Source organism: Melanotaenia boesemani, chromosome 3, assembly GCF_017639745.1.
Source record: "Melanotaenia boesemani isolate fMelBoe1 chromosome 3, fMelBoe1.pri, whole genome shotgun sequence".
In the NCBI taxonomy this organism is placed as follows: domain Eukaryota; kingdom Metazoa; phylum Chordata; class Actinopteri; order Atheriniformes; family Melanotaeniidae; genus Melanotaenia; species Melanotaenia boesemani.
In genome coordinates, this window is record NC_055684.1 from 19,599,881 (window position 1) to 19,624,550 (window position 24,670).

General features: G+C 37.7%; 1 protein-coding gene across 4 annotated transcripts in view; it reads right to left on the minus strand.

Moving 5' to 3' along the window:
- anks1ab (ankyrin repeat and sterile alpha motif domain containing 1Ab) overlaps positions 1-15,376 on the minus strand; it is a 43,146-nt gene extending 27,770 nt beyond the window's left edge. For 2 of the 4 annotated variants that reach the window (XR_006009690.1, XM_041979534.1), the window contains exons 1-2: positions 14,810-15,376; positions 12-84 (exon numbers count right to left, since the gene is read on the minus strand). Coding sequence is in view for 2 of the 4 variants with exons in the window: in XM_041979534.1 (XP_041835468.1) it covers positions 12-84; positions 14,810-15,103 (367 nt within the window). In the remaining 2 variants the exon portion in view is untranslated. The remainder of the gene's footprint in view (positions 1-11; positions 85-14,809) is intronic. The other 2 variants (XR_006009691.1, XM_041979535.1) reach the window with 1 other exon arrangement.
- Between the last annotated feature and the right edge of the window lie 9,294 nt (positions 15,377-24,670).

Below are 24,670 nucleotides of genomic sequence, written 5' to 3' on the forward strand. Positions count from 1 at the left end.
TAAAGCATTACCTGAGCTTGATATGGGTTGTTTGTCTTTGGATGTTTCAATCCCTGCCCCAATCAACGTCATGATCTTCTCAATCTGGTAAAAGAAAATAAGAATGAAGCTCTGGTTAAAAAAAAAAAACAGCCTCATATTTGATTTAAATACCAATGATGACTCATGATCTACAAACAAGGAGGTGGACAGTAAGTCAAAAAGTGTCAACGTTTTCTATTAACCTGAAACAGTCATTAAACTCCCATATATTCCTCTTTTTATCCAGCCCGAGCCAAACCCATTATAAAACAGGAAAACTAAAAGACTGAGAGTGGCTGAGGAGTTCGGTCTGTGTGCAACTGCTGGGAGTGTTGTGGAGAAGGTGGGCTGCTTTGCAATGATGGACTATGAGCACCAGTCCAACATGGACAGCAATTCAATGAGTAATCCACCACTCAGCAAAAACACATCTGGCCAGTAACGTGAGTTATAATCAACAACTGCTTGAAACTTATTGAGGCCTTCAAGAAGTTCTGTAACCATGTCCAAACTGAGCCTCAAGAGATTAACATCCATAGTTTCGTTTCTTTAGTGGATGTGTGATTGTCCTATTAGACCTGTATTATTTGGGCTTCACAGAATAAAGCAACAGCTCAAAGCAAGGTCAAGTTTGCACAATGCAGAACAACTCAGAAAGAGCTGTTTTGAGGCTTTCTGTGTGCGCATTTTTAATATACAAACGTTTTTAATGTAAAGCACTTTGTGCTACTCCTGGATGAAAAGTGCTTTATAAATAAAAATCATTTTTATGTAATTTGATATATAACAGATAACCTTATAACTGTATTGACAATGTGGGTGTCGGCAGTGCCAATCCAGTTATACATATGGGACATGCTAACATTATAGTGCTGCACATACGCAGATTCACACAAGTAAGAGACTCAGAAGTTATAAAAATGAAAATTAAAAAATCAAAACTGAAGCAGCAGACTATCAGATATCCTACCACACAACAGGGAGTTAACCAAAAGCATGTGACAAGGAGTAACTGAAAACCCAGGACTTAAATACACAGACTGACAAATTTGACACAGGTGACGTGCATGAGCAATCAGACAAGGTGCACTAACGAACAGAAACCAAAGAAACACAAAACTAAGCCCTGAAAACCAAAAACCAAGAACAAAAACGTATTAAAAACAACAGCCTGAAATACATCAGGTATAAGATGAATTGTGATCTTCCCCCATTTTCTTTAACATTTAATTGAATTTATTACCATGATAGTAGACACTTAATTTTAAGTGACCTAATGTTATATTCTTTAGCATAAATACACAAAGTATATTTTGTATACAACTTACTATATTCAAAAACCATGACATCCCAGTTTTACCAGATAATCTGAAACTCATGCGGCATATCTGAATAACAATCACTGTCATCTCTGTTTAAGCATTAGTGTTTATTTACAGGGTGCTATGCTATTTGCTGCTGCTTGATGCTTTAAGGACAATAAGACCTCTCACTTTCTTTTTATACTAAAAGGAATAACTCCAAGAACATGTTTTGACAACTTTAACCAAGCCAGTTACAACGCATGGCTGGCCTTAAAACCAGTGAGCGAAATACTGAAGATCATACAAGTTTCTAAATTTAGAATTGCTGTGGTAGTTTATTCACAATCAGCAGTGAAGATTTTTGCAAGCCTGAAAACCTGATTCTGCTTTCACTACTGACACCAGAGACACAGCCAGGCTTATTTGATGTAATATTTAGTGTTTGAAAAAGCCCTATGCACTTCGCTAGTGGCATCAACACAGTGGAAAAGCCTTGATTCATTTGGAAGTCTGGCACGTGGGATGCATGGCATATGCCTCCAGCAATACAGACCTCACATTACTCTTTGAATTAACCCAGTTACATTCTATATCACACACACACACACACCTACACACACTAAGAATACATTACTTCAATGTTTAAACACCTGTATTAAAATGTATCACCAAAAATGCTGCTTTAGAAAACCCAGTCATTATATTTATAAAAAAAAAGCCTAACATATCTCACATTTTGTGCACACAACCTCATCTACTGTGTAGATTAGCTATATGTTTACCATGCCAACACTGAAGATAGCTTTTTGTTATTAACATGAACATAGATGATAAATGTGAAACATGCAGTACAGTACAATAAAATTCAAATAGGATGTTTTCAAAAATAATACCATGAATAAGAAGTTGCAGAGAAGAAGTTGAAGAGAGGAACAAAAATTAAATAAATATTTGGTGTGACCCCCCACTGTGCTGTTCCATATACCAGAACGCTTGGTTGCCATGTTGTTAAAAAATGTTCTATTGAAGGTTTGTAGACTGTCTCATCATAAATAGACTTAATACTAAGATGTGGAATTAACTGTCTTGGAATCTGGCTTTTTATTGGCTGTTAATATGAATGAGAGACGGATCAAATTCCCCCACAATGAAAGGTGTGGCTGTTCATTCATTTAAGTAAATGTGCACAGATTCTGGCATGAAAGATTCTGCTATGCCTACTTAAGAGTAAGATTTCATTTGCGATGGCTTTGCATGGTAGAGTACTAACTGTGTGGATGAAGCCACAATGTGTTTTCTGACTATGCTTCTTAGAAATGCTGCTGAGCCCATGCTGTGAATTCCCCTACAGAAGTAGTCTGAGAGCCCGTAGATCACTGATATTCATTAAAGATTATCACCCTTACTCCTTGCTTTTATCCCAGATTCTCTGAAAGTTCAAATTACGCTGGCACCCCAGCATTTCCCACTGAGAACCATTATTCATAGATAGTTCAATTATTAGCCCGAGCAGTTTTTCGTAGTGATAAATTTCTAACAATATTCACTCGTGAAAGATGCCAGCACTCTATGAAGCTGTTTCACAGCAAACCTAATTATGTTATTGACCTGCTGTCAAATGTATCACCCAGAGTTTTAATTATTGCTTCTTTGTTATTGTTTGTTTCACTCTGCCACTCGACCCCTCTGTTCTCCCTTTACGTGATAGGGCTGCTGCACACAAAAAGCTCAATTTAATCTCAGGTCACTTTAACCTGCACTCATGATGTGCCTCACTGCTCTCAAAAAACAGACTTTATACATCTGTAGCAAATTTCAAATCCTCAAATAATGTTTAACCCTTAAAACAAACTGAATGCAAATCAGTAAATAACATATTTTTTTTTATTTAATCATGTTGACTGTTGGACAAATATAGACTAACACCAAAAGTTTAACTTTAAAATGTCCTAAAGAGATAATTAAGGTTGAATTTTTTTTTTTAATAAATTAAAAAAATCTAACCAATTTAAAATAAACACTGAATTTTGACACTTTTCCTGTGAACAAGTTCTGGGAGAGAGAAGTGTCTTTGGGAGGGATAGATTCATTCAACTGATTTAAACAATATGGACTCTATAAATTAATTTGTGTCCTTTTTTTGCATGTCATTGTTTACTCTTTGTCACAGCTTTCTTGGCTAAGTGATAGCTAATATGATGGTGATAATATTAAATAAAGGTAAACAATGTGGTTTAGAGATACAGAATACATAACTGTTCTCTGAACCAGCGTCTCTTGTGGAAAATGATGGCTGCAAGCCCAAAACAGAGAAGATAATAGAAATGATTGTATAAACTAAGCTAAAAGCTGATTGCTTCACTGGTGCTGGTTTGGAAACAAGATTACCGCCTCAGTTCCACTGTCAATAAAGACAGATGGGACAGTAGTTCTGCAGTAAAAAAACCCACAACACACACTTCTATCCAGCAGTGTTGATGACTTGAACTGATCTTCATTTATTTGACAGCTCTGAAACCACATAGCATAAACTAAGTCAGTGAGAGTGACAAAAATCCAGATGGCTTTCATGACGTAAGTTACTTTAAATGAAGGGTGGTATCATTTGTGAAGAGTTTGGCAAACGAGGTTACAAGAATACAGTTATCATACAGAGTAGTATGAAAAAGATCTGAGTCCTCTTTATGAGGTTGTTCTGTAAAGATTAGTCACTAGCGATGGTTAAAGGATCTGGGACTTCACCTGTGTTGATATTAACATGTTGATGTTACTACAGCCAGCTTGTATGGATTATTAGAAAAGTAATTTCCACTTTATGTATATTAATCTAACTGTTCAAAGAGAGACTAAAGTTCTATATGAGACTGATGGATGACAGCAGAGCTTCAATATTCATGAGGCTTCTCAGTGATGGCTTTAGTGCAGCTATATAAGGGTGCATGCAACTATGTATGTGTAAATGATTTAAAGGATCCATCTTTTTTCTTTTTTTAATACATTATTACATCAGAAAAACCATAATGTCTCTTCATAAATAATAATAACATATCAAAGATTAACATAACCGTTGTGACATCATTAGTTTGTGGACAGCCAGTTCAAACCAGTTGTAAAATGGGTTGTCTTTGTTTTATGATCAAACATGATGAAAAATGCAAGAATCAATTAGAGAAAACAGCAAGTAGGCCTAAATCATTTATTGTTAAGCGATGATCTTCAAATATTTCACCCTTTAACTCTAGCTTTAAAAACAGTGATGAATTACATTACATGCCCAAACCAAGACTACCAAGAGAAAAAGTTGCTCTACCAATAGCTAGAAGAGTGAGTTAAAGGGTCAAAAGTCACCAGGAACTAGTTTTAAAGTCATCAGTCTCTATTTTAGGCTACGTTTTCTTGCTGCTAACAACTCTGTGGTGAAAAGGTCTCTGATCTATTGTTGACCTATTGTTGTCTAATCTGTTTTATGTTTGATTTTTTTCCATGTTTTTAAGAAAATATATTTGTCCAGAGTCAATGCGTTGATCATGTGTTTATTGCCAACTTAAATCTGTTTCACAGCAGGTTAGGCCAGGGTTTTATAACCTAGGAAAAACTGAACCAGCTTTTTGATACTGAAAAAGTATGACTAGCAGCTCAGGTTTCAGAAATCACTATTAACAGTCTTAGTTCATTCCACATGATGTGGTTAGTATGGGATAAGTTTTGTGCCACTGGGGAGCGAATCTGAATTCTTTATATTTGAATTTGAATCATTCAATTTGAATCTGAATATGCCTGTTTGAATAATTGCTTTAAAAAACTAATTCCAAATTACCATATTTGATATTGAATCTTTGTTTTTTGAATGTGTATATTGGTAAAGTTGAAACTTTTGTATTTGAAAAAATTCATTCCCTAATTCATTTTCATAGTTCAGTTTCAGTTCTCTCCATTCAAATTCAGATCTGAAATACAAATTCAGATCTGAAATACAAATTCAGATCTGAAATACAAATTCAGATCTGAAATTCAAATTCAGATCTGAAATTCAAATTCAGATCTGAAATACAAACTTTTGTGCCACACATCCGGAACCTGACGTGAGGCAAAACAAGTCAATCGCAGATGGAGTAACGTCAATTTTGTGCAGTTGTTCTCAACGGCTACAAGCAGAGGGAGGGCGAGGGGAGGATGGCGGCGGGGAGAGAGAGAGAGAGACGCCAAGATCCAGGCCAGCCACTTTCGCTACAATGGCACTTGCCGTTTCTGTAGCGGTAGTTACCGTTTCCTCAACAGTCTCAGCGGTTTGCCACTGTGGGCTGGTTGCAGACTTTTCACATTAGTGGTAACTCCTAATACAAGAAAAATATGTGTAAGTTTGCACAGATTAATGTGCACCTCAAGTGACGTACATACACCATGTAGGCTAAAACGGACCAGCTTGATCTTTTGTGTTGGTTTGGAAACATTTTAGTAAGTAACTCGTCGTGCTGCAAACACGCCAGATCACGTCTGTGACGACGCATCGCTGTGAAAGGTGGTGAGCCCACGGGAGGGGAGGTCCACGTCACCCTTTTGGGCTGAGCCCGACCGGGCCCCATGGGCAAAGGCCCGGCCACCAAGCACTTGCCTCTGTGCCTCACCTCCAGGCCTGGCTCTAGAGGGGGGCCCCGGTGACCCATGTCGGGGCAAGGGAAACCTTGGTCCTTGTTTTCTTCTCATTACAGGGGTGATTTGAGCCGCACTTCGTCTGGTCCCTCCCCTAGACACCTGTTTGCCATGGGTGACCCTACCAGGGGCATGAGCCCCCGACAACATAGCGGGGTCAGTTTGTCAGGACGCACAAACTCCTCCACCACGATAAGGTAGCATCTCAATTTAATTCAATTCAGTTCCATTCAATTCAAATCAATTCAAATCAGTTTGGTTTGTCCCACTGATAGCCACTATTCATGACAAATCCCTGCAACCCAATTACATCAAATTCATTATAATCCACAACAATCCCTTTCACTCTGTGCTGGTATATTGCCAATTTACAAACGGTGAAAGAAAACAATTAAATGTTCAAATCTTCTCTTTAATCTCTTGTAATCTTAATAGTTTAGTTTATACTAAAGTAAAAATTTTATGACAGGACATCTCCCTAAAAGTCAGATCCTTGGAATTACAGAATTTAACCAACAGGTAAGAAGCTATATGTTCTCTCCTTTATTACACCTATTCATTTCTTTTTATTTTATTTTATTTTATTTTATTTTATTTTTTATCTACAACATGTCACATGAAGCAAGACTGTACTTCATCATGCCCAGCCCATACCAACACCATCATCAACGTTGCTCTCATATTCATGTACCACATCTGTCTAACCAGATCTTGGGGATATGTTCACTCTGCTGTAGCTCCCATATGAATTATGAAGCAGCTTACACATACTGTAAAAAAAATAAATAAATAAAAAAAAAATTATAATAATAATAAAGACATAACCCTTTTATCAGCTGCTTTTAATAAGATGAAAATGTTTTATGTGTAAATTCTTATTTATTCTCAGTGTGATGAAGTAAAAGTCATATAACCACAAACGTAAAACCAGAGTCATTAGTTTATGAAGAAGCATTCAAATGCTATAATTTGGGCTTCAGGAATGCTACTAGGAAATTTAGTGCATGCATAAAAATGAAGGTACTCAAGCATCTTTAACATGTGGTTGTGTTGACCTTTGCCTCTGAGTACTACCCAGATGTAGACGTTTTTATAGTAAGTTGTTGCATTAATGGGCACTAAAATTTAAATTACAATATATAAAATTATTGATGGCTCACTCTTAATGAAATAGGATAAATCAAAGCTAAACACGTTAAAACAGAGAAAATAGTGGAAATTAGTGTAGTTTGAATTTAATATGTTTTAAAATGATTTGTGTCGTGTTTGTGTACTAGACTAGACTTGACTATGTATAGCTCCACAATTTAATAGGAAAAAAAAATAACCTTTGCTAGTAGATACTGTTAAAAGCAGGACTATTAAAATTAGGGTATCTCAAAGTCAAAACCCTTGTCACTTTTATTTATTTGTTTTCCTCAGAATTTCCATAGCTGGGCAACATTGAAAGCTACGCCACAGGAGGTGAGCGGTGACAGAGATTTCTGGGTCTCCTCTTTTAAGGGATGACGAGGACCAGAGAAGGAGTTTGCCATTTAAATGGAGAGGAAAGTGTTTGTTGGGGGAAAGAGGTTTCACCAAAACAAAAGAAGCACAGATCTTTCAGGGTGAAACTGATCATAAAAATAATAATAAGTTAATAATAAAGCCATAATATTGTATGCATTTCTTTCAGGATGCAGTCTGCAAAGTGCAAGTGTGTCCATTGAAGGTCTCTATAAGGACACTTATGGATTGGAACAGAAGTCGCTGCCTGACCAGCTGAAAAGAATCATAATTCAGCAGAAGTTCTTTGATGTTATCTACTGAACAATTAAAGGCCACACATCAACATTTTTTTAATCATGTTTTCAAAGTTTATCGGCAAACTGACTCTGATTTGTTGAACAAGGCTTACTCGCCCTAAACTAAAACCACCTACTCTGAACAGGGCTGTTAAGATGGGATTGAGATGGTAGCCTCTAGAAATTGTGACCGCTGGTGAAATACAGGGAATAATGTGTATCGTCTAAAAGTTAAAGTAGATCACACAGCTATTGCAGCCAGTAGCTTTCAGAGAGAAAACTACTGCAGAAAACTAAGGGCATTTTTCACAGCTAACTCACTTAGTTAAGACCAAACCAACTAAATATTTTCTGATGACAAAAGCATGCCCAACTACAATTAAATCAATGCATTTATAAGGAGATGCCACCCATGTTGGTAATGATGGTAGGACATAAGTGTGTCATGTAGCGTAAACTATGCAACAGTTAAATTAGATAACTGCAATGTGAAACTTAACCTAGCTGCTTTTAATGTTCTAACTGTAACAAAACCGTGAATCTTGGTTCCACCATTGCTCAGATTCTGAGAGTGTACATCCTGGACAGTTTGACAATCCATCACAGAGTCAACACACATAAAACGCAACCACACACTTTGAATTTAATTTAGAAAAACTGATTGAGGTTATGATCAGAAATCTGCAGAATAATTCACTTGTGTCTGACAGCAATTCAATCGGCTTAGTAGACAGGAAGTTTTTTGAGGACAAAACTGCATGGAACCTGTTTCATGAAAATGTTCCAGAGACCATCCACACGAAGAACAAAAACGTGTAAACTGGCTGAAGTTAACGATGCCAAAAGGGCAAAACATTGTTCAGTTGTCAAAAACTTCACAAAGCGTTGCACTGACTTCCCACATGTAGCTGAACTACAAATAACTTGTTTGTACTACAAGATGAAACTATCGCTGAGTCACTTCCGGTATTTAGGACATTCCCTTTCCATTAAGAGCTGTCTTTTGTTAATTTGTTTTGGGATTTTAATTGTGTTTTGCCACTTGTAGATATGTCTCTTACAAGAGTTTAACATTTTGTACATTTGTTTTTTAATTTGCAAAGTATGTTTTATGAAATATCAATTTTTTTTCAAAATGTAAATGTATTTTCTAAATTTAATTTTGTTTTCTAATTTGTTAATGAGTTTTTTATGCAAATGTGTTTTACACTTCTTAGCCACTGCGTTCAGCCCTTCTACAGCCCTTCAGTGTTTTACTCATTTTGATTCTTTTTTTCTTTTTCTGTACTTTCTAAAAATGAAGATGATACACTTTTTCATTTTAATTAGCAGCTTTTTTCAGTATTTACAAAAGTCTTACACACTGAGTAATTATTTCCTCAAAGAGTAATATATCTGTTGATGATAAATAAACAAGATCAGTTTTATACTCTATTTTTAAATGACAAACTTTTGAACATTTTTGCAAATGTTTTTGTGCGTTAGGTGTGTGAGAGGTAGTAAACAGAGAAGCAATCTAATAAAACTCAACTTCAAAGCAAACAAAGTCAACATAAATGAATGAAGGTCTACAGGAACTTTAAAAAGTGAAAATTCAATGTTAAGGGGTTGTTGGAAATTTAACATTGTTTTTTTAAATCACAAGCCTACATTAAACAGTAATAGAGAAAAGGCAACCAGGTCCCAGTTATATGTGAAAAGAATCATTTACTAATTCAGCAAAAGCTGACAGCATGGGTCGAGGACGTTATAATGCACCACAATAAATCTGAACCAACAGACAGGCAGCTATTGCAGGCACCAGGGTGAATATACATCTTTGAGGTTTATCCACTGAGTATTTTCCTTAATTAAAGTTTTATTTAATTGCGTACAATACCAGATGGATCGAAATGAGTTAAAGCATCTTGATGTAGTGTCCCATATTCATTTCAGACACATTTAAATGATGAAGTCCTGCATGTATGAAAAGACTATTTGACTATTTCTGAAACAGGAGTTGTCTCATCACATCAGCTGTCTCTTGTTTTTCTTTGAGTGAAAGTTTTAACAGAATACCAAATGCTTTTCCCACAACAGGAAGCAAGAAAAGGCATGCAGTATGCAGCCAGACATAATCAAAATTGAGAAGTATATGTTCCACTAAAAATGTCACTGGTATTTAAAGGTTAAACATAAGCCCATACTTTCATTTTTTTTTATAATAACATTATGTGAATACCAGCAGTATTCAGTCGTTCTGATGTCTGTGTGAGCAGGTACACATATAAGATTGCTGCTTTTTGTCCAGCCTCCCTTCCAACGCTTTATATGTTGCTTTAACATATTATGATTGGATGTGGTCGCTTCATGATAAACAGTGACTCCAAAAAGTGCTTGTTGTGATTGTTAAACTTTTGGAAACTTCCCTGAGGTTCATGCGGTTATTTCATATAACAATCTGTGAATTGATTTTAGATCTCAGTTATAAATGATGCTACCTGTCCAGGGTGTACCCTTCCTCTCGCCTGCTAATAGATGGGATAGGCTCCAGCTTCCCCGTGCCCTTAATTGGACTACGCGGTATAGAAAATGGATGGATGGATGTTATAAATGGTTTACCAAATGTATTAGTTAAAAGCAGCTGCAAAAAAAAGGCAAAGACAAGTGAAGCAGGCTTTAAGAAAAAAATGTAGGGTCAACAGCTTGCTGGCCCACACCACTTTGAGTAAAATTAAGAAAAAGAGGTGAGAGACAGCAGGGATAACTCATCTCATAAAGTATCTTAAATAAGATCATTGCATATGAGTACAGGAGGTGAATGATCAAAAGTTACAGACAACCATTTATCTTTCAGAAAAAGACAGCATTAGCAAAATATTTATATATATTATCTTAGTTTTGATTTGAAACTCACTTACTTTATCATATTTGAAAATCTTATTTAGAATTTTGTAAAATATCCTGCTTGTGCTATCTTTCTTTAAAACATTTGCTTTGACCATTTTTTGTTCTACTGCAAGAAATTATATAGATTTTAAAGCATGGCCCCTGTACCATAATGCTTCTGGAAGTTACACAGGCAGTATCCCTTCGCCCTTGTCCACTCCCATTTCTCAAAACCCAAATAAAGTTTTTGGAACATGGAGAAGAAACAGACACTGTGGAACAGCTGCAAAACAGGATGCCCTTGAGAACAGGACACCCCACCCAGAATGGCCTGAACAAACAGTTCTGTGAGAGAGCAAAGGGGTGGAGCAGATAGTAGCCAAGAGGGGGACGCAGAGATGACAAAGATGGAGATTTACAAATGGATGTGGAAGTTCAAAACATATAAGCTGTCTGAGATGAGATATTGCTCCTCTTAATGTACGGTGGAAGCCTGTGGCCTTTTTACAGCAGGAAGCTAAGCAGGGTTGCAGTCAAGATAACCCCATTTTATGTATTGAAAAGTTCAGAAAATTACTGTGTCAACTCCAAACAGGCAGCTTTAATATACCTCATCATTCATTTCCTAAAGATTTAGAAATGTTTGACATATGACTTCACAGTACAAAAGTCTTAATCCACCTCTCATTTCTTTATATTTAGCTTTCAGGAAGACCCCACATTTTCATTTCCACTCCTTTTCAATAGTGTCATTACTTGGCCATTTTCTGAGGAATGTGAGTTTCTTCTTTTTTATATATCTGGTAAGCCACTTAACATTGACCTAGCAGAAAAAGGACACCTAATTCAAGGCATGAACCAGTGCTGTGCGTCTACATATAACAGACAATATAACAAAGAACCCATTTTAAATTGTATCTTTGGGCACTTTGTTACTAGCAGTTTGTCACAAAGACCCATAATTTGTTACCACTTCTTTAGGAGCTACCACAAAAAGTGTCAAAGATAACCATGTCTGACAGGAATAACAGAGTACTTTTGCACTAACAAAGTGAAAGCCCTCTTAGCTGAAATCCTGGCACGTTGGCATGGTGCAGCTTGTCCTTAAAAAATTTGAAGAAACTGGACAATCATGGGAAAAGTGATAGGTCTCAAAACTACCTACAATAATACCATCTACAACACATAAACAGTATATATAAGTGATGTCATAAAGGAACAGGAAAAATCCAGCAAAGATCTGATATAGGAGAGAACTGTGCAAAAAGAGCACCTGTTTTGTATTACATTACTTGATCCAGTGCTTTGTCACAACATCACAAGTAGACTCTCCACCATTACTGTGGTGGCGTTTCTGTGCATGTCAGCAGAACAGATGATAATCTGACTATTTTCCTAACAATGTCATAGAAATCTGGAAGGACTGATACATTTCTTGGCTGCTCAAACAGCAGTGGAAAACTTTAATTTAGTAAAAAAAGTGAAGGTGATGAAGTTGGAGCTACACTTCATGAAGATTGCGGCGGTCTGTTTGTCTGTGTTATGGGATATGGTCGACACTTTTTTGTCCACTGATGGCGGTGTGTTTGCATCAGGGCAGAACACTGGACATACGGAGAACAGAGGAGGAATGACATGCTGTAATGGCAGAGGAAACACTGGACTTCATTCCCAACAACAAAAACATGGTCGATGTTGGTGATCAGTTGTTATTCTGACACTAAATTGTTAGTATCCCTGTTGTTGTTTAGCATAACTTGACACAATGGGTAACCTTTGCTAATCTTTGCTAATCATTTTAATGTCATTTTTGATTTTATTGTGATTTTTGCTATTTGTTTGTGCCTTTTACTCTTTCTGAATGCTTTCTTTGCACCATCTGTAATGCTTTTAATGGTTTATGTAAAGCACTTTGAATGGTCCTGTGCACAAAATATGCTATACAAATAAACAGCCCAACCCCGGTCACTATTTCTAAAAAGTTATAACTTGCACAGTATTAACATTTCATTATCATGTGTTACGTTTATTTATGATTTAGTGATATGTAAATAACAACCAGGCCAGTATAAACTGTTTCAGAATGATTAGGAGCTGTCTGACATTTGAATGTGTTCATGTCTTTCTGAACACAATGATCCTGTCTCATCTGGCGTACTGCACCACTGTTTGGTCTCAGACCAGTCAAACTGCCCTAAAGCCTATTGAGAGGCTTTATAATAGGGCCTTCAAAATTTTAGATAAAAAGCCCATTCAATTACATCACTGCAATATTTTAAGTAAACACAAAATCTTAAACTTTATTAATTTTGTTCATTTTAGCCATTTAAAGTTGTTCTTTAAATGTTTGACTGGACTTGCTCCTCAGCCACTTTGTAAATTTGTGAACAGACTGGAAACCTCCAGAGCAACAAGAGCAGCTACATGTGGAGGCTGTAAAGTTCCATTTTGTAAAACACCTTTTGCCCAGGATGTTTTTTCTGTGAAAGGGGCCAATCTGTAGAACTCTCTCCCTGTTAATATAAAGACCATAACTAAACTGTCCACCTTCAAAAAACAAACAAAATCCTGGCTCATGGAACAACAGCAGTGTAACCATGTCATTTGAAATGTGTATGTGTGTGTATGTGAGGTGTGCATATGTGTGAGCTTGAGTATGTGTACATATATACCTCATGGACTTTTACTAGTGCTAACTGGTCTCAGGACATTTTATTGTATTTACTGTTAATTTTCACTTTTCATTTAATCTTACTGTTAAAAGCCCTTCTGGGGACAGGTGTTGCAAATTAGCCATGGCTATAAACACTGTGATACATGCATCAGATTATTTTAACACAATAATCTATGTTTATTGTATCTGTCCCTATTAAATAAATAATAAAATAAATAAACACAAGAAACACTTTGGTGACTTTTGGGCCCTGACATCTGAGGAGCTTGTCTAGAGGACTTCAGCCAAATGAACACCTGCCATTTCAATGTCCTCTTCCAAGCTCAGGAGCAACTATGGCAGTCCCCAAATTATGGGAAAAATGTGAAGTGCAAGTTTTAGAGTCAGTGTTAGGTTTGTCTGCTCTGGGCTACTGTACCATATGGCAGTGCAAGATGGACATTCCAGGCTACAGTCGCTTGAATGACTGCATGGCATTATGCCCTAAACAACTGTGTGGGCATCATAACTAGGATTACAATTAACAAGAAGAACACAGATGTTATTGAAAGCATGTGCAAAATCATGTGACAATCAATGGTATCCTTTGGTAGCTGCTCCAAAGATTAGTTTAACTCCCTACCACACCCACTTCATGTCACCAATGCTTGTCTTTGCTTAAGTTAATTTGAAGCAACAATACCAGTTTGCCAACGGGGAGCTTCTGAAGAAAGTGGCTATCTGAGTGAAAACATATAAGAGTTATTCCTGTGATAGGAATTAAGCAAGTTTGACTATGATGCTGACATTAGGGAAAATCATCCTTCAGCTTTAAGCTGTGTGATATGATAATAAATTGCCAGTCATCAGACACTGTCTCCATCGCCTCCAGCTATTTAAGTTCTGTAAAGAAATTATTACTTTATTTCAGGATCTTGGGAGTGCTTCAGAGTGTATTGACCTGATGCTCCAAAGTGCTCAAAAATCCTGAGTTATGGCTTTCGGGAATACGAGGCAGGGTAAAGGACTGCTCACAGTGGGCTGAAAGTAGATGGCGCAAGATGCAGCAAAGGAGCCAGAAGAGAGCATGAGGAGACAGTGGAAGCGTGGGTCGGCCCCTGAGACACATACTGAGTGGATGTGGAATGACAGCACAAGCCTAATTAGTCTTGGATGCCAGGGCTGCTACAGGGAGGTCGGTGCAAGTGATCAAGCCATTCATGCATTCAAGTACTCGCCCGAAGGCATGCTCTGCAGACAGCCTGGGTAAAGTTACTCTATTACTGCTTCTGCTGAAATCCTTATCATACTGTTGTCTATGCTCTCCCCCACTTCCTTCCTTCCTCTCTCCTAAAATGTGCATGCCCCGTTGCCTAATGCTGGGTTCCTTCTCTTACTGCGCTCCCTTATTTTACACAGTTCACACACACTATCACACTTTCTCTCAAGGATATTAATACGCTCCACAGTGCCACTCCCTCTGTCTCCTACACCCTCCTTATTTCCCATCTCTAGAGCTTAAGTATTACCTCATCCCACTCAGAGGCAAAAGAAGCCATGCGATCCATGGACGGCTGAAAAGAACTGCAGTTAGACACAGATCCACTGCGGCCAGCCAAACCTCCATCCTCATCTCCGTGTGGCGACGCCAACAAGTCAGAGTCCGACTTGGACAAGCTTCGAATCAGCCCCAGGTCTGCAGGTCTTGCTTTAACCACTGCTGCTGGTGCACAATCAGCCGGAACTTTGCTCAAATCCTGCATGTCTGTTTCTGGATTCTGGATCACCGTAGTGGGGTCGGCATTTGGCATACACTCTGCCATTGTTGTAGAACTGCCAAGTAGCAGCAGCTCAGGGTCTCCAGTTTCTTACAGTTTTCTGACCTGTTCAGTCAGTCCAAAAAGTGATCCACAGTCCTTGTAGAGCTTTTAAACTTCTGGTTGTGTAAAGCCAGCTCCTGTAATAAAAAATAAAGATTGGTTAAATAAAAACGCTGCAGATTCAGATAATCTCTGCATAGACACTCGCTCTAAATCATATAAAGTTCTTCTGTTTAGAGGGAAAGACAGCATATAAGTGAAACACTTATTGTAGACAGAAACAAAAACTAAGGTCCACCCACTAGTTGTTTCCTGATGCCCTCCCCTCTGAGAGAAGCTGCCTTCTGTGATACTCCTACACTTTCTCCTATTCAATGTCAGCTTTTTCTATCAGGCCAGTTATCTTGTGTGGTCATGAAAACCATAACGTAGTCCCGGAGAAATCTGAGAGATTAAACCAGGATTAGACTGAACAAGAGGAACATGAGTGTTCTTGTAAGCATGTGCAAAAATCATGAGGCAAACTCACAGCCATGCAACTATGTCTCAGAAATACAAATACACTACACAGTAATTTAAGATATAGCTAAGTTCCTAATAACTGAGAAACAAACCCACCACGGTAAGCTCAACTTAAAGAAAAGTTTTCAAAAACAAAACAAAAAAATCCCGGCATTATATTACCTGCTGAGTTTCTAAATCCTGCTTCTTTCTCTTTGTGTGTCTATTGTGTTCTGAGGATGTGTCCAGTCTTAAGGAGGACTGGTTTTTAACTTGAAGTGAGGACCTGAGGATGGGAGGATCCCAAAGCCTGGCCTCATTCAGATTGACAGCTGGGATAATCAGGTTACTGATGCGCTGGGTAGCTGCTCCATTTTAAAGGAGGGAGAGTTGGGATTCCTCTTCTGCTGTATCTGTGTGTCTGACAATGTGCGTGCAAAAAACTGAGGTTACTAAAATTCACTTAGTTTTCTTTATTGTAGAGTATGCATGGTAGTATTTATGGAGTTTTTGGAACTAGCATGCCAAGAAGATTTTTATTTGTAACGTTTTTACATCAGTCACAACATCAAAACTGTGTACAGGTAAAGTGACAACCTGGCATTCACGAGATGTTCAACACTAACACTTTATTGCAGACAAACCTCATGTCTCTGTGGGAACATGCCCCTGCAGAAAAATGTGTCATATTAAACAAGCTCCACCTCACTACTTAAAGGACCCAAAGGATTCTCTGCCAAGGACCCTCACAATATTAGCCAAACTGTTGGGTATAAATGTTTCCCACAAGAAGTCTTGGACATTTGATGTGTCTCATGGTTTCACAGAACAATCCGAGAAGTAGTGATGTGTGGATCTATAGTGAAATGTCGATACATTCAATATCAGCTTTTTATATTCTAAAGTCAATTTTCATGTTAGAATATTGATATAGAATATTAATAATAGTTTGATCATTTGCGGTAAAGTTTATCACAAATTGGAATGCAGTGGAAAGTGGAAACTATAATATCAGGATCTTGTCTACCCAGTTGATAGGAACTATTTTTCTTCCACCTGCTATAGTCCTATGTGAAATAAGGCAGAGCATAGAGACGCAGCAGTGAGCCTCTCACTCAGTCCTTAGCAATACCATGTGGAGCATAACAATGGCATGCTATATGATGTGTGTGTGAACACATAGAAGTATTGTAGCAACACCATATATAATGAAATTATGATGAGAAAGAGGAGGAGAGGGAAAGGTGTTTCTAGGGTGAAAGTGACGTCACTCTTGTCTAAGTAAATTCATTCAGACCATCATTCTGCTGTCATGATGCTGGACAGGACAGGTCATATAAATAAATAAATAAATAAATGAATAAATAAATAAAACAGCCTGATGGTATTATTTTATTTAAACAACATCATGTCATTCAACATAGTCGTGCATTTACAGTTCTCCATCCCAAAGCACAAACACAGAAACGTGCACATCCACACACAGGTGAACATGCACCCACCCTTCCAACCTGCCATAGTCTATGTTCACAAGTTATTCTCTAATGTCTGTGCTCTATCGTGTGTGGTCTAGAGTCAGCTGGATCTCTCAACCAATCATTTTCCAAGGCCTGCTCAACTTCTGATCCGTTAGTAAGACGTTTAGTTGACCATGTCTGCGTTCCTCTGATACAAGTGGTAGATCAACTCAGTGGGAATGCTGGAATACTTTAAGCCCTGTGGAGAGATTGTTGTGAAAACTATTTTAGGTGTTAACACCAAAGTAAAAACAAAAACCCCAAGACCACATTAACCTGGTGTTGCTCCCTTGTTTACTTGCAACTAACAAGCTAAATTGAAAGGATATTTATTTTCAGGCCTCCTGGCCAATCAATGAGGTGGGTTTTCTTCTTCATCTTGGTTTCTTTCTTCTTGGTCAGTGGTCGTTCCAAGGAATATTGCTCCTAGTAAGCAGTTTTTGTAATGCATGACGTTGTCTTGGCCATTTGTTCCACTGGAATAAAGTGCCCTGTGAAAACAAACCAAACCGAAGGAGGGAGCAAAATGTTTTGGAATTCCTCGTCCAATCAAACTGAATCCACCAGACTATCCTGGTATAAATGCACCATTAGTTAGTTTTTGCTTTTGTTTTTTTTAAATAATAACAAGTCATTTTTTATATCTATGTCCACATTACAAAAACCCAAATTTGAGGATATTCTTTCTTCATCTCATAACTTTATTTGCATTTTCATATTTTACAGTCGCACATACATATGAAGTCAACATGATGCCTTTAAGAGTTGTTATTTTGTTCTGTAACTTGATTAAATAGGGCAGATGGGGTATACAGAGGTTTAAAAAATATCAAGATAAGAAATGTTTTTGGTAAGGTAAGAAGGTGAAAAAGATCTTACACACTCTGTGCTATTTATGACTCCTCAAAGGGAGCTGACGCTGACAAAAGGGTCCCTTGTGAGACATCCTTAGTATTCACAGGCAACCGTTTCCATGCACAGAGCTCTGTGTGCCCTGTGCCCTCAATCAGCCAAGTTCCTTGCAAGCTCACCTCTTCCCTATGGGCACCACTGGTGTGTGCATGACAGAAAAGATAACATCGTTTGCTCACCAAGGACAGTGCATCCAGTCACACACTGCTTAGGTTGGCAAAAACAAAAGCCAAATCTAATGATGCCTGATGAATTGCACATCTAATGATCTCTATGACAGTGATAAGGGTGAAACTGGTTTGTAGCATTTTAAACAATGGAAGCTCTGGAATATGACATGTTCGAGATAATGGTATCTTCGCGGCATATTAGAGAGACTAAAATAAAACACGAATCCCCTCCTTCAGTTGGCTGGATGCTGAGCCTCAGGCTAAAGACAGTGGTGAGTCATGAACGCTCTTTTCTACAACGACATGCTCACTGTGAAGTCACAGAGAGGCTGTTGTACAGTAAACACTTACACTGGAGCTTGGTGTTTTCATGTGGACAAGATTTGTGTCTGCATGCGAGTTTTGGTCTGCTAAATTGTTTGTGTTCGCTTACACTTGGATGCCTTTTTAGATTTCTTCTTTGTCTGTGATGTTCTTCTCACTGGCTGTATGAGTCCCCAGGTTCACAATTGACATGTTCTAATACCAATCCTGCCTACAAATCATTACCCAGCTCTGCAATTCGGTGCCCTGCAGTTCCCACATAATCAGCCAGCATTACAGAGACAGAGAATGAGACCACTGGGTAAAGATCTAATAAAGTTAATCAACCTTGGACGCAATTACTGTCAGATAGGCTTCATAACAACGTAGAATAAATCAGAAACTCATGAACATCATAACATGTGTTGTATAATCCTCAGTATGTTTGGACATCCAGACCCAAAGAATGGAGCTGATTCAGTCCCATTGCACTGTTTGGCTTGTTCTCCTTAGAGAATCTCACAGGATCTTAACTTGAGATTCACAGACAAGAATGTACTAATGTTAACCTTTGAGGTCATTTGTCCCCAGAGACAGCAGGAATGCTATTTATTCACATTATCATTGTCAGAATTAGAGAATTAATTTTAATTAGAGCTGAAATGACACTGTACAAAATGAAGTCAAACAATAAAATTTGAAAAAGAGGGGCACCATAACAGCTTCATATATTCTGATTGTGAAATAAGGTGTATACCAATTCAATACCCAGGCAGTAAACGTTGGTGTCTCACTTTCACGCAACACTCTTCAAATATTTCTTCATTGTAAAAGACACTTCAAAGTGAAGGGATGAATTAAATCACTTCAAACACAGGCAACAGCAAAACTACCTGCTGTTGACTCAGAATGGCTAAAGATGTAGCTCTTGTTAAATCTTTCCAACAGGCACGCACACAGCTGACCTCTCAGCAGGGAAATGGGAGGGCAAGTGTGCACGGCTGAGTGAAGACGTAGTGCTGGATATCTGTCAGCTTAAGAAAAGGAGAGAGTGAGAAAAGAGACTGGAGGCTAGAGAAGCAATCTTTTCTCAGCTTCTAACTGGGCTTAGTTGCTATTCTCACTGGGTTACTATGTGAATTTCCTCCAACGCTTTATAATAAATAGCATTTGAAACATCTGTTGCTTGTGGGAAAAATTGACACGATTTCACCAGTGACAAAGTATATATTTTCTCTCTGGTTCAGATTGATTTAGTGGTATTTTTTTTTACCAGAGTAAGTCATAATTTAACTGATTATCAGACACATTTCGATTAAATAATGAGCACAAATGCATGGTTTCTAGATGATGAGATTTTTCTGACAGTCATCATTAGGACAATGTTTTTATGACATGGCACAAAGTGACAGAAAACTGATGGAGAGAAGAAAGTTCTGACCTTTGTTTCTACTTTTTCACTTCCTTTTGTACAAAATTACTGAAATGCATGTGTCCCTAAATTAACTTACACATTGATAACTGTCTCTAATAGCTTCCCTTTGTGTTGATTGAATACAAAACTCTTACAAAAATCATTTGCTGTAAGAGAGAGAACTGACAACAGTCCAACACTGGCTAATTGATCTAATGTGATCTTGTGGTTTTATAACTATAGTGTTCCCCTTCAGGCTATAATTTCTATGCATACCCTTTTTGAATGACACTTTATAACCTTTTATTAAATGCAAAATGGATACCTTGAGGCTAGGCAGGTTTCCATAGACCTGCCTTGAAACAACAGTCTTAATATTTGTGCAGATGGACACCTAGCCTTATTTTCAAAGTTATGTGTTTAGAGGTTTGCTTTTTCGCTGATGGGTCAGTAAAAAAAAATGACATTTTACTTAATTTGATAACTTTTTAATGCAACAAACTATTGTGTTTTGAGCAAAAAATTTGAATGTGCCACTTTAGCAACATGTACCTGTTTAATAAGTGCTGTATTTAGTTGTCATCACAGAGGCAATAAGGGTTCTTGTGTGTACTGCTGTGGCGACTCATGCACAGATAGGGCAGTTGGAAGTAAACCAGTCATCATAGCTACAGAGGAGGAGACAAACTCTTGAATAAAAGCAGTCTGTAACTCCACCACCACATCCATCAACCTCCTAATACAGACTTAAACTCATTGTAACTATTACACAGATTCTTTTGTGTCAGTCTTAGTAAATGTCACGAAACTGTGCTCATTGATAGTATGTAGTTTGCATGTGTTCACACACAAAGTAAAAATAAGGATCGTTAGTGATGGTGTGTTGACAACATTCTCTTTAACTGTAGAACTGTATTCCAGATCTTGAGAGAAAATATTTTAGTTGCTGGTTTAAAATGTGTATTTATAAATGTAGGTGCGCCCTCTAAAAGCCAATTAAAGCTATTCCCATTCGGATTAGCAGTGGGTTTATTCTCAGTGCTCTGTGGACTAACATTTACTGGTCCAATATACCTCTTCCTCCCAGGAGAAAAGCAGGCCTTTACACTGAATCCTGCATGACAATCTGTAACAATCAGGCTTGCTTACTGTGTATTTTTACATCAACCCTACACAACTGTCTTGATGACAGGTAAAAAAAACAACTTTCGATCAACCACTTCCTTTGGTCCTTGAGTTTTTGCTGTTAGCGTCAGTAGCCATGGGAGGGTTTATATTTGGTTGACATTTTTTTCTGTAAAGAAAATGTGATCTGTGTCTCTTTTTGTGGCCCTGCTACAGAATCCTCAGTAAAAATGAATGCGTACACCCAGGTGTTGTGATGTCATCAATGCCAAACTGAGCTGCCTACCTGCTGCTGATTCATTTGACTTGGGACTGACCGCTGGTGTAACAGTTTTCCATTGCACCAGAGGGTCAGTTGTTAGCAGATGTTAGTTATTGTTTAGACTTGTCTAAAATGATTTAAAGATCTGCTCAGTAACTTTTCGACCTTAAAACTGCATTAATGACTTGTTTGATGGTACAGTGATAACTATTACTATTACTGTATTTCAGAAGCTGTCGCTTCCCAGCAGCGTCCCGCAGCTGAGAAACAGCACTATGCAACTTTTTCATTCAGGATGCTGCGTGATGTTGCAGCTAAGTTTTGCTTTGTGCAGGCGTCACACACTAGCAAGCAGCTAAAAACAAACTGGCTGTTTTGAATATGCAGTCCTGAGAAGGACATGTCAGCATTTTTGTCATGAATTCATGCACTTAAAAACAGTTTATTAGTCGTGTTATTACAGCATTGCAGCATCCTTTTTAAAAGAAAAATATGTTAAGGGATTTGTGTGATTAACAAGTATTTATTATTCCAACATGATGTGTGGAAGAACATGCCACAACAAATGCTGCTGGATTTACAAGGACAAAGTCAAAATCCACTGACAAATTTAAAATGCAAGAAAGGCCAGGTTCGAAGTGAGTAATGTACACAGGTGTGTGTACACCTGCGTGTTTGGATGCATGCACACCCGTTTGTTTTGAAGCCAGAGACACACAGAACATCTCTGCTCACTTCGCAGTGAAAACAATGAGTACAGCACTGTGTGTTTGAACTTGCCATCACAGGGGGGGGGTAACATTGACAGTGGCCAATGACAGAATAAACACACTTAACTAAGAATACAACTACAAACAACTCTACTAACGTTCTACTGAATCTAAAAGCTATTAAGTTACTGCATCCTATCAAAAATATTTAGTGATGGAATCCAGGTATATTTAAATTAAAAAATTTCTAAAATTAATGTATAAACTGTGAGATTGTGCACCTCTGAGTAGCCAGAGCTCTATGTTTGGAAGTCACCTGTTTTGACAAGCAAGAAAAACTAGAAACTACTGAGAAGGGGACGATGACAAGAGCCAATTTCGTGGTATAGACAATTCCAACCTAATAAGATGTCTCAAATTATTTTAGCTTGGCGTATCTATCACGATTCAATTCAAACTGAGAGTGCTCTCACTGCTTTCTGCTGTAGGTAAGATAGACTACTCACAAGTACTTCACACAATCTCATTTTAAAATCCCCCAAATATCCCTTTAAGAGGACAGAGGGGACAAAGTGAAAAGTTCAGTGAAAGATAGAGAGGCAGAGGAGAGCAAATAGAGCAGAAAAGAAAAGGCAGGGTAATTAATCCACAGATAACGCACTGACAGTTCACCACCAGGTCACTTCCAGTGTAAGATTGCCATAATAGCTGCCCTTGACAAGCTCCATATCCAGCCAGTACTCGAAATGTACGTCCAAACCATGGTGACGGTATTGGCAGTCATGAATCAATCAGACATGCTCGATATATTCAGCTGTGAGTCATGAAATTCATTCTCAGGGAAGTGTAAGATAATCTATTTCCATTATGATCCAACACTTTAACATAGATTAAGAGCACAAGTTGAGAATGAAGACATTAATCACTGCTGATAGCTGAGGAAAAACCCATTTATACAATAAGATCAGGGTGTCTTTTCACCATTACATTGCACTTTTTGTTACATAAAATGAGCCTAAAGCTGGCCTGAGAAGGTTTATTGCCGTGCCTAAATCTGCCTTCATCTTAAGATACCCAGCACCTTCCCAGGCTTCTAGTCTTTTTAACTTCTGAACATCAAAGAGTTCAAGAGTAAGGATCCTCTCCTTTTATAAAAATAGACTCTGCTCTTAACTCTGTATTGAGCACATTTTTAGAAGCAATTTTACTTGTTGCTGAAGTAAAAGGCAACACAGCACTCTTGTACCCTGCCTGCTGTTGCAATGACGTCTTCAGATTTAAAAGATGACCTCACGGGGAATGCTTGTTTTCGTCTCCAATCCACCGTGTTCTAATGGTTTAGAGTGTGTGAATGTGAAAAGCTCACTCGGTAATACCTACAAATGCGGAAATTAACAACTTTGCATAGGAGGATGGCTCAACAACATCACTCCTCTTAATAGTCCTCATTTAATAAATAAACTTACTAAACTGACTAATTATGTTAATTAAGCAAGGACCCGACTAAGTTCAATCTTTGGTAAATTATTACAATGAAGCACATGCAAAAACTATACTATAGCAAAGTACAAATAAAGCAAAAAACTTTCTATAAATATGGAAACATCACATAAAATGGTGAGCAAAATAAAAGGATTTTCTTGAAATGAAGAGTTAAGGAAAAATAATCCTATAATGGTCCATAAACTGAGGACAGGGACACCCACAAGAGGCATACATTTGCAACTACTTTTATATGCATCTATGGATGAGAACCATATGTTTGAGATGATGAGGACTCTGATAAAAAATTCAAGTCCCTAAGTTGGAGGTGAGGTTATATGAAAGATTCATAAAGTGAAGTTATTCTAAATTTAGACTTTTGGAAGTGGGGACAACAAAAATACTCTTGAAGATTGCCCTCTGTGTGCTGTCTATCTATCTATCTATCTATCTATCTATCTATCTATCTATCTATCTATCTATCTATCTATCTATCTATCTATCTATCTATCTATCTATCTATCTATCTATCTATCTATCTATCTATCTATCTATCTATCTATCTATCTATCTATCTATCTATCTATTTCTCATGACAAGCCTCAGCACCACTTCTCCTGTTTTAAATGTAAATAAAGCTGGAATGTGATGTTTTGCAGATCTCATGAACTGATGTTTTATTCATACATTCATTCATTTCTAGATCATGTTTGACATCTTTGCATGATAGAGATTTAACCTGCGTTTGTGGATGGCACAGTGAACTATGCTCACAGACAATGATTCTGAAAGTGCCCACAAAGTGATTTCCATGACACTGTTATGTCTGTTTTAAAAGAATTTCCACCTGAGGGTTGGTGGATCTTTGGCTTCGGTTGGGATTTTCAGCCTTGTCTTTTGCACACAGTTATGTGTTTCTGGATTCTGGAAATCTACAGATGATACTGCAGATGTGATAATATTGCAAGTGATGGAGTATTCAAAGATGTTGAGGAACTTCATTCTGAATTTGCTTCAGATTTTGTAGATATTTTTTTTCTGCTGATTCTTCTTTACTACTGAGAGACTCTGCCTTTTTAAGGTGCTCTTTTTTATACCCATTCATGCTATTGACCTGATACCGATTAACCAAATAATTTGCAACATGTTACTCCAGCTGTTTCCTTTTAGTGCC